Source organism: Anas acuta, chromosome 10 (genome assembly GCF_963932015.1).
Source record: "Anas acuta chromosome 10, bAnaAcu1.1, whole genome shotgun sequence".
Classification (NCBI taxonomy): domain Eukaryota; kingdom Metazoa; phylum Chordata; class Aves; order Anseriformes; family Anatidae; genus Anas; species Anas acuta.
Window position 1 is genome coordinate 4,987,195 of NC_088988.1, and position 12,572 is coordinate 4,999,766.

The window sequence follows — 12,572 nt, forward strand, 5'->3', positions numbered from 1 at the left end:
GCAGACACATGCCTGGCTTTACCACAGAAACAGGTTCTCAACTTCAGCAGCACAGATAACATGCAGCAATTTGCAGCAAATTCTAAATTACCATGGGTTGTATGCAAATGGCAGGATTCGATGCCTTTTCTGGTATGCCTGAAGAAAACACCTGATGGATAGCAACAAGGTAAACCTGAACAGGGAAAAGCACGTACACCCAAACCTGTAACACTTCCTGTCAAATGAAAACAACCATGTGTAGTACAAAACAAGGAGAAATATTATCTTAAAATAGTAAGTTAGCATTCTGCTGTTACAATGGATATAAAAAAATTATCTTAAATTGCTTTGTTTTTATGCATTCACATTTATTTACATGGATAACGATGGTAGGCCCATCAAGCTAGTTTCAACTCACATTCCTGAAGTCCCATCAATAGCACAAGGCTTGAAGTCAGCACTTGGTTGACTGATTGAACAGGCTGTTTACTCTTTTTGTTACTATTCTAGCTAATTCATTATAATTCTATTTTGAATCTGCATAACACAACAATATTCCTTTTCCAGGAAAGCTTTTAAAAAAAAATCTCCTTATAAGATTGTTTTGAAACTTCAGAGTTCTGCATAATACTTCCCACTTGAGCTAATTGTTTTTCAAGGGAAATTTAATTTTTAAAAGTGTGTTTTTCCAACTAATGGGAACCTGCGCTAAAGTAAACAATGAGTCTGGCTTGATAGGAATTTTTGCTCTATCTTTACAACAAGAAGGAAGGAAAGACATGTAATAGCACGCTGAAACACATGCAAGTAGCAAAATTGTTGAATTTTAAAAAACAATTAGAAGACAATTTTCTACTCCACTTCTCCTATTTGAAACACATCAGCCTGCCCTGCCTCATTTAATATTGATTGTGTCTCTAGAAGAAAACATAACTGCAGTCCCCTAACCCACTTATGTTCTTGTGTCAAGTACGTTTCTCATTAGCTACCTTGTCAATACGCTGCTGTCCTCATGCATCATCTTTGCACAGAAGAAAAGTATAAAGGCACTCAAATCTTTTCAGGATTGTCACTAGCGTGAACACAACGCCGCATTACATTCAACGTACCTGTCAAGGGGAAACCAAGAAACGTGGAATGGGCCTGAAAAGTCAAAGTTACCACCTCCTTGAGGGATATTAATGAGTAACTTCATGGTTTCAATTACATCTTATCTTCCCGGACGGGAATTAGAGAGGTCATCCCTAGCCAGCAAAAATGAATCGCTTATTTATTCCTTCCTTGTCCGCTGCTGATACATATGTATCATAAGTCTTTCTAGTAAGCCAGTACTTTAAAACCCCTTATCCTAAACATCAGCTCCCAGCTGGGGGAAGAGAAAGAATGGAAGAGAAAAGCAGTGCAGAGACATGAAATGGACAAGACAGAAAGATATCAGTTCAGTTTCGCCTGCCAGCTTTAAACTACTGAAAATTTCTGAAGATAGCCATACCTTATTCCTCACAACAACAACAAAAGAAAAAGGGAAAAAATCATAAAATAAATATGAAATTGGATTTTATTACTTTGTTTTTATTATCACTGCCCTTCAAGCTGTGCAAGGACAGATCTTAGTAAAAAAAAAAAATAGCAAGGGCAATACATTTGGGTTTGGTAAGTGTTTATAAAATAAACATTATTCTTCCCATGGGGAAGAAAGTCAGATACATCCCCAAGCAAGCTGTTTTCTGGCAAACAAAGTTTGTAAGTATCAAAATTTCCTACTGGGACTTTGGCATTTAAATTTAAAAAAAAAAAGAAAAAAGAAAAAAGAAAAAACATATCTGTATTTACTTGCACTGAAAAATACATCTTGACTAGGCTTTTATTTTGGTGCTGGTTAAGGGTGAGTCTACTGGTAAAACTATAGTGGTGAAACTGTAGTATTTTTAAGTAACCAGTTCCTTGAGAAATAAGAAACATGAAGAAAATGATGGAAACAAGATGTAAATGAGATAAAGACCCAACACCTACAGTATGGGACTCCACAAGCTAACATGCTCCCATTTGTAAGCTCAGCACATACACCAATCTGCAACACAACTGTTACTATTCTTTTTTGATGAGCTTGGGCTTGTTTTAATTGAAAGTCACTTGTGATCATGGAAGAAAAAGCATTTTGTAAAGATTTTTTTCCTCCCTAAAGTTTACTAAAATATGATGGCCTGAGCACTTGTTCCATTGCATTCTTGCGTGGTGGTGCTTCCTCTACGGAAAGCTGTTTTGTCAGGTACAAAACACGTACCTACCTAATCGAACATGGAAAGTGGTTACATCTTGCAAAAATAACCTGTAGGTAGGGTCTCGTTATTCACATTTTTCTGTGGGCACATACCGCATCTACCAGTGGAAAACACTGCAGAGGAATAATCCATACAGAAAGCAATGCTAGCTCCTACCTCGCAGCCCAGGCATGGACATGTAGGAGCTTGCATGGAGAAGACTTCATGTCAAAGACACGTTTCAAGTGATGTTAAAAAGGAAAGAAAATGCCTAGAATCACCAAATCACCTATTCACTGTACTCGCAGAGATGATTTCCCAGATCTGGATTTAGCTGTCATTACAACTTTTGCTTTCAAATGCAAAACAAAGTGATGTTATTTTCCTGTTCAATTTTATTCATGTTATATAGAATGCAGTAAAACTCGTCATGCCAGGGGATTTGCGAAGAGATGATGTGAAGATTAATTAGCAGCTGCTCATAAAGCACCCTGACTGTGGAAAGCCCTACGTGTAAAAATGACCTTGTTATCAAAGTTGCTGAGTGCGCCCAGTGCTCACTGTCAATGGAAGGTAGGGATATTTTCCTACAGCCCTTGAAAACCAAATGAGTTACATTTAAATACCTGCCTTTGGCTTCGAGAGGTTTTGGCACTCTGCCTGTCCCCCACTTCCTTAGGGGGGACCGCATATTTTGTGTAAGTCGCATCTTTTCACCTCCAGAAAAAAGAAGATCTAGGGATCGCGGAGCCAGGAGATACCTGCTACGCACACCCGCGCATACGTTCAGGCAACAAGTGAACATGGATCGTACCCTAGTCCCCTAATTACTGCCTGGAAACCAAAGACTGCGTGCCACATAATAAAGCATAACAAAGCACGGGTATTTCTGCGAACAACGCTATCTGTGTGGTGAGTTAGTGCTGGAAAAAAAAATTGATAAGGCACAAGACCAAGCACGAAGAGCCCTGCTCAACAAAATGGAGCCTGCACTGGTGCACACAGTGTTTTGGTATCTACTTGCTACTTATGAGCCTAAAATAATTAGGAATGACATCGCGTTAATTAAAAGCACCACCCTATGGGACTTGGGAAATGTTTTCAGGGGCAATTTCTCGGGTGACAGCTCCACCAGAGAGCGGAGTTTGGCGTCTCCTGCACGAATACAACTTCATGCCTAAGTATTGCCACACTGCAGAGATTAATGTCTGAAGCACAATCACGCCTCGCTCTGCCGGTATCCTTCTCTGCTCAGAAATCATCAGCCACGGATACTGCCGGGAAAACGCCTCATCCCCACCAATATTCAACTTCCCCTCTGCGCCGATGGCACCTCGATAAAACGAAGCGCTGCGAGAACGAGCAGCGCTCGTGCCTTTGCAGGGCTCCCTCCTGCCTTCGCACAGCAGCTCCAGCAGGGAAGGGAAAATATTCCCTAGGAAACACCCTCGGCAGCCCGGGGGGAAGCGGGACGTGGGGATGTCATTGTGGCACTGAAGGAGCTGCGTGAGGATGGGCAGCTGGCCTACCTGCAGGATGAAGGGGCTGCTGCTGATGGCCTGAATGGGCACCCCATGGCACTGCGTGGTGTCGGGGGACACGGACATGGCATGGTGTGGTGTCGGGGGACACAGACACAGCACGGTGTGGTGTCGGGGGACACTGCCATAGCACCCCATGACACGATGCCAGGGGACACAGCCACTGGGCATGATGAAACCCAGCTCTGCGTGCTGGCTGAGACCCATTCAGCCACCCCATTAACAGAAAACCCCACAAAAGCCAGCCCACGCTCCGGTGCCACGCGTGCCCTACATGTCACTGCACGACAAGCTAAAGGAGGGGGGTACAGGCACAACCGTGCGATGTCCCGTAGCAAGGCCGGACTGAAACCATTGAGAAACCCGAGGCATTTCCCCGTAAATCCCCGCAGGGCCGATGGCAGCCCGGTTACAGGAACCAGCGTGCGGCGCGCTCCGTGCGCTGCCAGGGCGCAGAGCCTGGGCGCAGCCGGTCCCAGCTGCGCAACCCAGACCCAAACCCGCCCGTTCTCACCCCAAAACCTTATTCCCTTCCCTAACTCACCGTGGCCGAGGCGACGCCGGTGTCCGCCAGGGTCAAGTGGTGCGGCTCCCAGCGGCGCAGGAACTTGGAGGTGAGGATCTTGCTGAGAAACGTCCGGGGGTGCCGGATGGCGCACACCTGGATGTCCCCCTCCTGCAGCAGCTTGTACCTCATGCCGTTGCAGTGCAGCGGGGGCCGGCGGCAGGGAGCGGCGCCCATTTTGGGGCCCCCCTCGGGCCCGGGTACGTCGGGGGGAGGCGGCCCCTTGCCCTCCTCCTGCTGCTGCTGCTGCTGCTGCTGCCCGCGGTCGCCGCTGCCCCCGCCGGGGCCGCCGCTGCGATCCATGGGCAGCGCGGGGTGGCGGCGCCCGGCCCCGCGGAGGCGGGGGGTGGGGGGAGAAGGAGAGAGATCCGAGGAGGCGGCGAGGTCAGGGAATTAAATAAAAAAGGAAGAAAAAAGGGGAAAAATGGGGGGGGGGGAGAGGGGAGGAAAGGGGGAAAATTAAAGAAAAAAAAAGGGAAAAGGGGAAAAATTGAAAAAAAAAATGGGGGAAGATAGGGGGAGGGTGGGAAAAGGGGAGAAAAGGATGGGGAAAAAAAGGGAAAAGGGGAAAAAAGGAGGGAAAAAAAAAGAGGAAAAAAAAAAAGAGGAAAAAAAATCGCCGTGGGGGAAGGGATCCGCACACACCGGGAGGGTTAAAGGGAGAAGGGCAGCGGCCGAGCCCCGGCCTCAGAGTCGGCGGTCCGCCCCCCGGCGGGTCCCCCGGCGGCTCGCACGGCGCCACATCCACGCTGCCGGCCGGGAGAGAGCGGGGCGGGGGCGGCGGTGGTCCCGGCGGGGGCTGCTGCTGCTGCTGGTAGTGGTAGTGCTGCTGCTGCTGCTGCTGCTGGTGGCGGTGGCGGTGCTGGCGGCGGGGGCTGCGGGGCGTCCGGCCGCGGCTCCTTCCTTCCCCCCGGGGCGGGCGCGCGCGTGCATGTAGGTGGGTGCGTGGGTGCCCGCGCGTGGCCGGGCGGTGCGGGGCGGGCTGGGGCGCGCGGGGAGGTCTCTGCCTGTGCGTGTGTGTGTGTGTGTGTGAGAGGGGTGTGGATGTGTGTGTGTGTGTGTGTGTGTGCGGTGTGTGTGTGTCTGTGTGTGCTGGCCCCGCGCGCCGCCGCCGCCGCGGGAGGAGGAGGAGGAGGAGGCGGCGGGAGGCTGCCGGCAGCGCTCGCCCCGCTCGCCGGAGCGGCTCCGGGCTCAGCCCATTGGCTGCGGGGGGGTCACGTGCGGCCCGCGCTGACGTCAATGGCCGCGGAGCCGCCGAGGGCAGCGGCAGCAGCAGCGGCAGGAGCAGAAGCGGCGGTGGCCGCGCGAGGTGCGCGGGAAGCGGCGCGCGCTGCTGCTGCCCCCGCCCCTCCCCGCTTCGCCTCAGAGGGGCCGCGCCGTGGCCGCCGACCCCGATCGGGGACAGGGACGAAAAGAGGAGGAGGAGGAAGAGGCCGGGGGGAGCCGCCCGGGAAGGGCGGAGGTGCGCGGCCACACACCTGCGCGCCTCACCGCGGCCGCCCGCCCTCCGCCATGAGGGGAAGCCCCGCGCGGCGCGGGCTGTGAGGAGCGCGTTGGGGAATAAAGGCGTTTTCTCTCTTTTTTTTTTCTCTCTCCCGGCACTCCGTTTTCTCGCAGCCCCCGCGCTGGCAGCAGCCCAGGGACGGGGCCGTGGACCTCAGGGGGGGTCCGGTGGCTTCGCTCCGGGGCGATCACCTCAGGAAAGGGGCGGCAGAGCCCCGCAGCGCCGCTCCTCTCAGGCAGCCCGGCGGGGCCGGGGTCAGCGGTGTCCGTAGCAGGCGGTGTCCTCCGGTAACCCGGCATCACAGCGGCGGCATTCCCCAAAAAATAAATAAATGGGGGGAAAAATAACTCCCTTCCTGGACTTCTGAACGGCTTAGAGGCTCGGTGATGCTGTGTGCAACATGGATGTCCTATCAAGAGAAATCCTATCACTTACACTCAGTTTTTATCTCCTAGGTACGCACAGAACTCGGATCTTGTTTGCAGTTTCCCAGCTGGAACCGACACATTAGGACCAATAAAAAAACAAATTACATTTTATGCAATTCATACACATGTTATTAAACTGCGGAACACAGTGCGCTGGGTATTGCCAGGGTCACAAATTCAGGAGGAATTTACTGGGCTGTTTTACGCGACGCTAGCAAAACATTTGGAGAAAGTATAAACCTTTGTGCTGAGAGGTTTAAACTCATCCCCAGTGGAGGGAGGTTGGGAAAGGGAAGGAGTGCTGGGTGGCGAGCAGATGATCACACGGCGTGTACCTGCCGCTGGGCTTCTGGCAGCAGCTCTCAGAGCACTCCTCAAAGGAGAGGTCACGATGCCAAGCGAGGTGCCAGCAGCGGAGCCCGGAGCCCGCCCCAAACTCTTTCATCTGAAACTCGTGTTCACACTGCGAGTCACACAAATCGCTGGAGAGGCGAGCTGCAACTGGAAGGGTTTGGAAGCTTTTTGCCATAAAGCCTTTTGTACTGGCTGCTGTCAAAGACGACACCTGACTGGATGGACTGCAATTCCTGCGAGCATCGCACGTGTTGTTATAAAGCTGGTGTATTCAATAGGCTGGCATTTGACAGTAGAACTGCTGGTTAAATACTTTCAGGAGGGAAGGGGTTTGTAATCTATCAATTACTCACAAACTCTAGGGATACTTTTGTTGAACGTTACTATCAAAATTATTTATAAAAAGCTAGGAAGTCGCCAGAGTACTCTTAAGTACCAGTTTATAGAAGGATGCACAGAATTACACAATTTGGCTAAGGTTAGAAGAAAGGCACTCATTTAATGACATGAACGATACAACCAACAGGAAGACAAACATCTCTTTTATAGAGATTCACTTTGTCAGTATCTAAGAGCCCTGGTAATTACCTCCTGCACCAAACACTGCAAGCAGTTCCCACAGAGCTCTGTTTCCATATACCGGGGGGGGGGGTGAACGACACGCACTTTTACAATGAAATCAAATCAGACCTACTCATACGTGTCAATATGTGTGGATCTGCAATAATAATTTAAAAAATCTAAATTTTGAAAGGACAGCTTTGCTTAAGTGTAAGCTTTTTACAGCAGGCACTGTCTGTTTCTTGGAGTTCCTTGAATGCCCGGTACAAGGGAGACCTCTTCTTGTTTGACCCGAGGCACTGTTCTGGTACAAACAATAATAGTGTCAACAGCAGGACTATTCGCACACACTCACCTGCACCAACACGTCGATCAGCCAGAACTGCAACCAACATGGCTATTTTGGTGAAAGTTCATGCAAGCTAGCCACCTGCTCAAACCACTGCTTTAAATCTACCATAGCTGTCGTCTCTGACAGCTGTGTGCCAACGGGAAGATGATATGTAAAGAGTCTGGTGTTTTAAAGTGAATTTCCTGGTAGATTAGAGCAGATGTTTTCAACTCGTGTTCCACAGAAGCTAACAAATAAAGCAAGGGTGGTCGACAGCAGCCAGCCTGGAAGGATCCAAGCCCCCACTGGAGATCCACAGTTCAGAAGTGTTGAAATCCACTGGGGTATTGCAAAAGCACGGCACCACTGCTAGCGAGTCAAGGACAGAGGTCTGAATCCTCAGCAGTGCTACACATTTGCAGCTCTCATTGAATCCATGCTGTCAGGCTGCAGGTGTTCTCTCTGGAGGAAACTCAGCACAGGCTGATAAGATCAAGGTATGAAATCTCACATTGTCTGCCAGAATGGGGCAACCAAAATCCCTGTCTGGACAAGTGAAATCAAAACACGCTGCTCGCTGCACAACTTGCTGCAACACACGTTAGCCATCCAAGCTGCAGCCAAGGGTTGCGATGTGACCCAAGGCTGAACATGTTAAAACTAACACCGCTTCTAATTTCCCTTATAAACTGTATCAAACCAAAGCTGGATGGATTGTGCTCCAGCTTTGTGCCTTTCCAAATTCCCTCTTCTGGCTCCGTGCAGCCCCATAGACATCTCAGGTATACACGTACAGCAGTATTGCAAAGTGAAATTTGGGGGTCACTATTTTTTGTATTTCTCCCAACAATCCATGTTTTATGAGCAAATCCAGTCTGAAGTTTACTGTGAAAGTGGGACATCTTTCATTCATGTAATAAACACTGAGCACGTCATTCATAATAGTGTATCAGTAGAAGTGTACCTCTACAGGTGTTTATGGGCATGCTATCAGTTTTGAATAATTCAAAAGTTTGTGAGTTTTTCTTCGAAATACTTCATCTCGGTGCTAATCAGCCTCACTAGTTGTCACACAGTTTAAGGCAGGCAGACTTCTGGATCAGCAACAGAGGAATAGAATCGGACTCTTTTTTTTCCATTCTCAAAACTAATTCAGTTGTGATCCGTACTACTCAGAATTCATCTCCTCAGCTGTACACTTGTAAAACCAGGAAGGCCCGTTTGCAAGTTTCAGCTGGGTCTCCAGTCCTAAAAAAGAACTTTTCATACATTTCCAGTATTTGGTCTCTTGCCTGTCTCCAGCCCATCAGGTGTTCTGCTGAGGTCCCTTGTGGGTGCCGAAACAGAAGCACCGGCCTGACTTACCTTCTTAAGCTTGGTAACACCCATCCATACCCATGTGCTAGAACAAAAACTGTGATATTCTGAAGGAAAAGACGACGGGCAATTTGCGAGTACTGCTCAGTGCCAATAAGGCAGGTTGTGCAGCAGTGGGGGGCTTGGAAAACCCACGAGAAAACCACTTCAGGTGCCAAAACATAGGCAGGGAAAAAACTATTGCCCAAAGGGACCTTCTATGAGAGTAAATCCATGCAGTGGCATTGCATGACAAGCTAAATGAGGGGAGTAAAGGAGCAACTGTGGCAAGGGCCAGATATAAATACTGAGATGCTTTAGCAGGGGATGCACTTAAGAGGGGAGAGAGCACTCTCCCCAGAGAGGATTAGCTGGATTTGTAGTACACTTTTGAAGGGAGAACAAGAAAAAGGAATAAAATAAGCCTGTGCTCCACCTTTGCATTATTCCTAATTTATTTCACAGATTATGGTATTAACAGATGTTTTGGCAAGCTCTTTCCCCAGTCCAACCAAAGAGGGAAGAAGAAAAAATCTGCTTTTATTGTCTCACTGAATTTTTTTGTTAGAGGCTGGAAGGGCCTGCCACATTCATAATTTCTGTTAAAAACAAAAAACACACACACAATACAACAATCAAAAAAAAAAAAAAAGTTGCTATTGTCTGCTCAACATGTTCCCGAGTGTTGTCTGCACAGAGATGGAAGATAGTTTCTCCAAGCAGAGAAGCAAGCACCAGGAATTCCCAACTTGTGTTCAATGTCCATTTAGACTCTTACACAGTAGCTGTCCCTCTTACATTTGAACCCTTGATGCATATTAGAGATAATGCAGCTTTCTTCCCTTAGTCACAGAGGTGCTGTGTGGATTATGGAATTCTTTAGTCAATGCTTGCAAATTGCCACTGTTGACTCAGAGCAAATTCCTGCTATCAGACTCACTAGTCAGCTCATTTTCATAACAATGCTGTATTGTTAAAAAATACTTTAAAACCATTCTTCAGTGGAACTGGGGAATACAACAAATCCAAGCAAACACATGAAACATAAAAGAGATGCTGTATCAATATCGCTAAAAGTCCTGCATTTGAAGTTTAAGTTAATCACCACAGTGGCATTAGGGAGATATGGGTGAGTCATAAAACTTTGAGAAACAGAATTGTTTCCCAAAAGGATTGATGGACATTTAAAACCTAACTAGATAAAGATTAAAGGAACCCACCCCACAAGGAGCAGTTCTGCAGTTGCCCCTAAGGGAAGGATGGGCTTGATTAGGATGCCATTGACCACAGATGCATAAAATTAAGATTGCATTTGCAAGCATCTCTTTCTTTTTGCCAAATCTCTCACCACCCACTTCTTCTGAGCCTAACCTTAACATTGGAGGACACTTCTACAGATGAAGTCATAAGAGGACAGTCAGACTCCGGGAATGTGACATCTCTGACGTTCAGATTTTGACTCCTCTCGGGTTCACTCAGTCTTTGTGTCCTCGTTTTCCCAGCTGATGGACATCACACGGTGGGGCGAACCGCATGCCGCACAGGCTGATGACAAACACGTCTTTGATTCCTCACTGACACAATGCACACTTTTGAGTGCATGATGCAGAAATCAGACTTTTTTTCTGCCTGTCATCATCAGATGCTCTGGTACAAGGGTATGTAGGATGAAGCTGGTGGTATCAATTGCTAGAAGGAGCCTGCCATCTGCTGATCTGAACGGCACTCCAGTCTAGCTTTTACCTGATCTGATATTAGTAGGACAGAGCTCTGAACAAAGCAGGTAAAAAGTCTGAGCAGAACCAGCATTAACAGACCTGCTGTGGTAAAGGAATTTATTTAAGTGGAAAGAGGAAGTCTCGAGTCTATAACCTCATGTCTAAGTCTGAAGCAGACAAACAGAAACAAAGAGGCAACTAAAATAAACAGACGAGTAGATAGGAAGGAAATCAGCAGAAGGTACAAAAAGAGGAGGAAGAGCCTGAAATTTCTTCTCTGCTTTGCTGCACCCAGTCAGAAAATGAGCCAAGACGTCAGCCCTCGTTCCCCTGCATTCACCCTTCTAAGTGACAGCAGCCTTAGGTGGTAAACTTCTTCCTTTTGAGCTCCTACCTTCTTCCAGGGCCACCCACATGGCCAGGCACAAAAAAGCCCTGGAAAAACAAAAGCTCCCAACAAAATTCATCAGGCTGCTGCCTCTTTTTCCTTTAAGATGCACGTAAAAAACTTTCATTTGGCATGACCATGGAGAAATCACCATTTCCATTAAACCGTCTGCATTACTGTTACCTGATCTTCCCACCCCCAGCTAATTCTATTTCATCCATAGTTCACGTCCTACCAGCCACACCAAGCTGAGTGCTTGTCAGTCCAGAGTGCACTATTAGGTCTCAGCCCTCTTAAAACATCACTGTAATAAAAATAAGCATTAAAAGTCAAAGGGAAAAGGGATATGATGCAGAGCTGCGAGCTTGTTACAGTAAGGTGAAGTTTCCCCAAAACAGAGGAAGAACAACTAAGAAAGAAAAAGGTAGTCTACAGATTAGGGAAGTGTGTCTTCAGTCACTGAACCAACACTCTGGGGAAGTGAAATTAGAAGTGGATGAAGCACTGAAAGACTTGGATGTTTTCAAAAGCCCACTGGAGAGAAAAAAAAAAGAAAAAGCAGAATGGGAAAGTGTCAAAAGTATTACCAGGATTAATATCCACAGATTCTCCAGAGAAGAGGTGTCATAAGAGGAAGAATGAGAACGTAAAATAACATCCTTAATTGTTATTTTTCTTATTAAATTCCTGTATTATGAGTGTTTCAACACAATGTTGCACAAAAGGCAGCTGAGACTCTCCCACCTGTCCTCAGTCCTTTCCTAACATCACATGCCACATGCAGGGTTCAGCAGCAAAGAATAAACTCCTATCCAACGACAGTGCACATCATCCAGTGCTTGTGGCTTTGAAAATATATCTAAGGCAGTCCTTGGCCTAACAAGTCTGAGAAAACAAATACAAAGGACAGAGGGAAGCAGCAATTTAACACACTGCTGTTTTTCACAGTTTAGAGATTCCCAGGTACAACTAAAGAAATCGGCTGTTTGGGTACGCTTTGGTAATTATACACCTTTTAATTCTTACCAGCAGAGTTTCTTGGAAGTATAATATCCTTGGAGTCTTTGCAGTCTAAGGGGAAAATTAGAGAATCTCAGTGATTTGCCTAGGACAGTCCCCAGCTGACATGCAACAGAGCAGAGCAAGATGATGACAAATCCAGAGCATTATATGAAAAGAACAGATGGTCAGTAATGGTGGATTTCACCCACACGGACAGACTGTACTATACACCTAGAAGACAGACATCATGACCAGAAAAAAAAAAGAAAGAAAGAGTTTAAAAAAATATATGCATAGTTTTGGTAGCGCCCAAGGCTGTATTGACCACAGAAAGCAGGGTTTCTGAGCAACCACACTATTGCAAACGTGTTTTCTATGATATGCCAATTTGATTTCCAGTGTATAAGGCCATTTTTTCATGATACAGAAAACATTTTCGTGATACAAGGAACCTGTGTTGGTTAAGGTTTTCCTTGATGCTGTGTAAAGCTGTAAGACACAGATGTGGAGCGAGACGCTAGGAAAGGATCCCCTGTCTGGCACCGGCTCCTGAAGCCGTCAGTAGGACGTTGCGAGCACTC

The 12,572-nt window shown here is 47.4% G+C and overlaps 1 protein-coding gene across 2 annotated transcripts in view; it reads right to left on the minus strand.

The window, feature by feature from the left end:
- CMIP (c-Maf inducing protein) overlaps nucleotides 1-5,175 on the minus strand; it is a 127,956-nt gene extending 122,781 nt beyond the window's left edge. For both annotated transcript variants that reach the window (XM_068693144.1, XM_068693143.1), the window contains exon 1: nucleotides 4,329-5,175. In XM_068693144.1, the coding sequence (XP_068549245.1) occupies nucleotides 4,329-4,652 (324 nt within the window). In that variant the 5' untranslated portion in view covers nucleotides 4,653-5,175. The remainder of the gene's footprint in view (nucleotides 1-4,328) is intronic.
- Nucleotides 5,176-12,572: the final 7,397 nt, after the last annotated feature.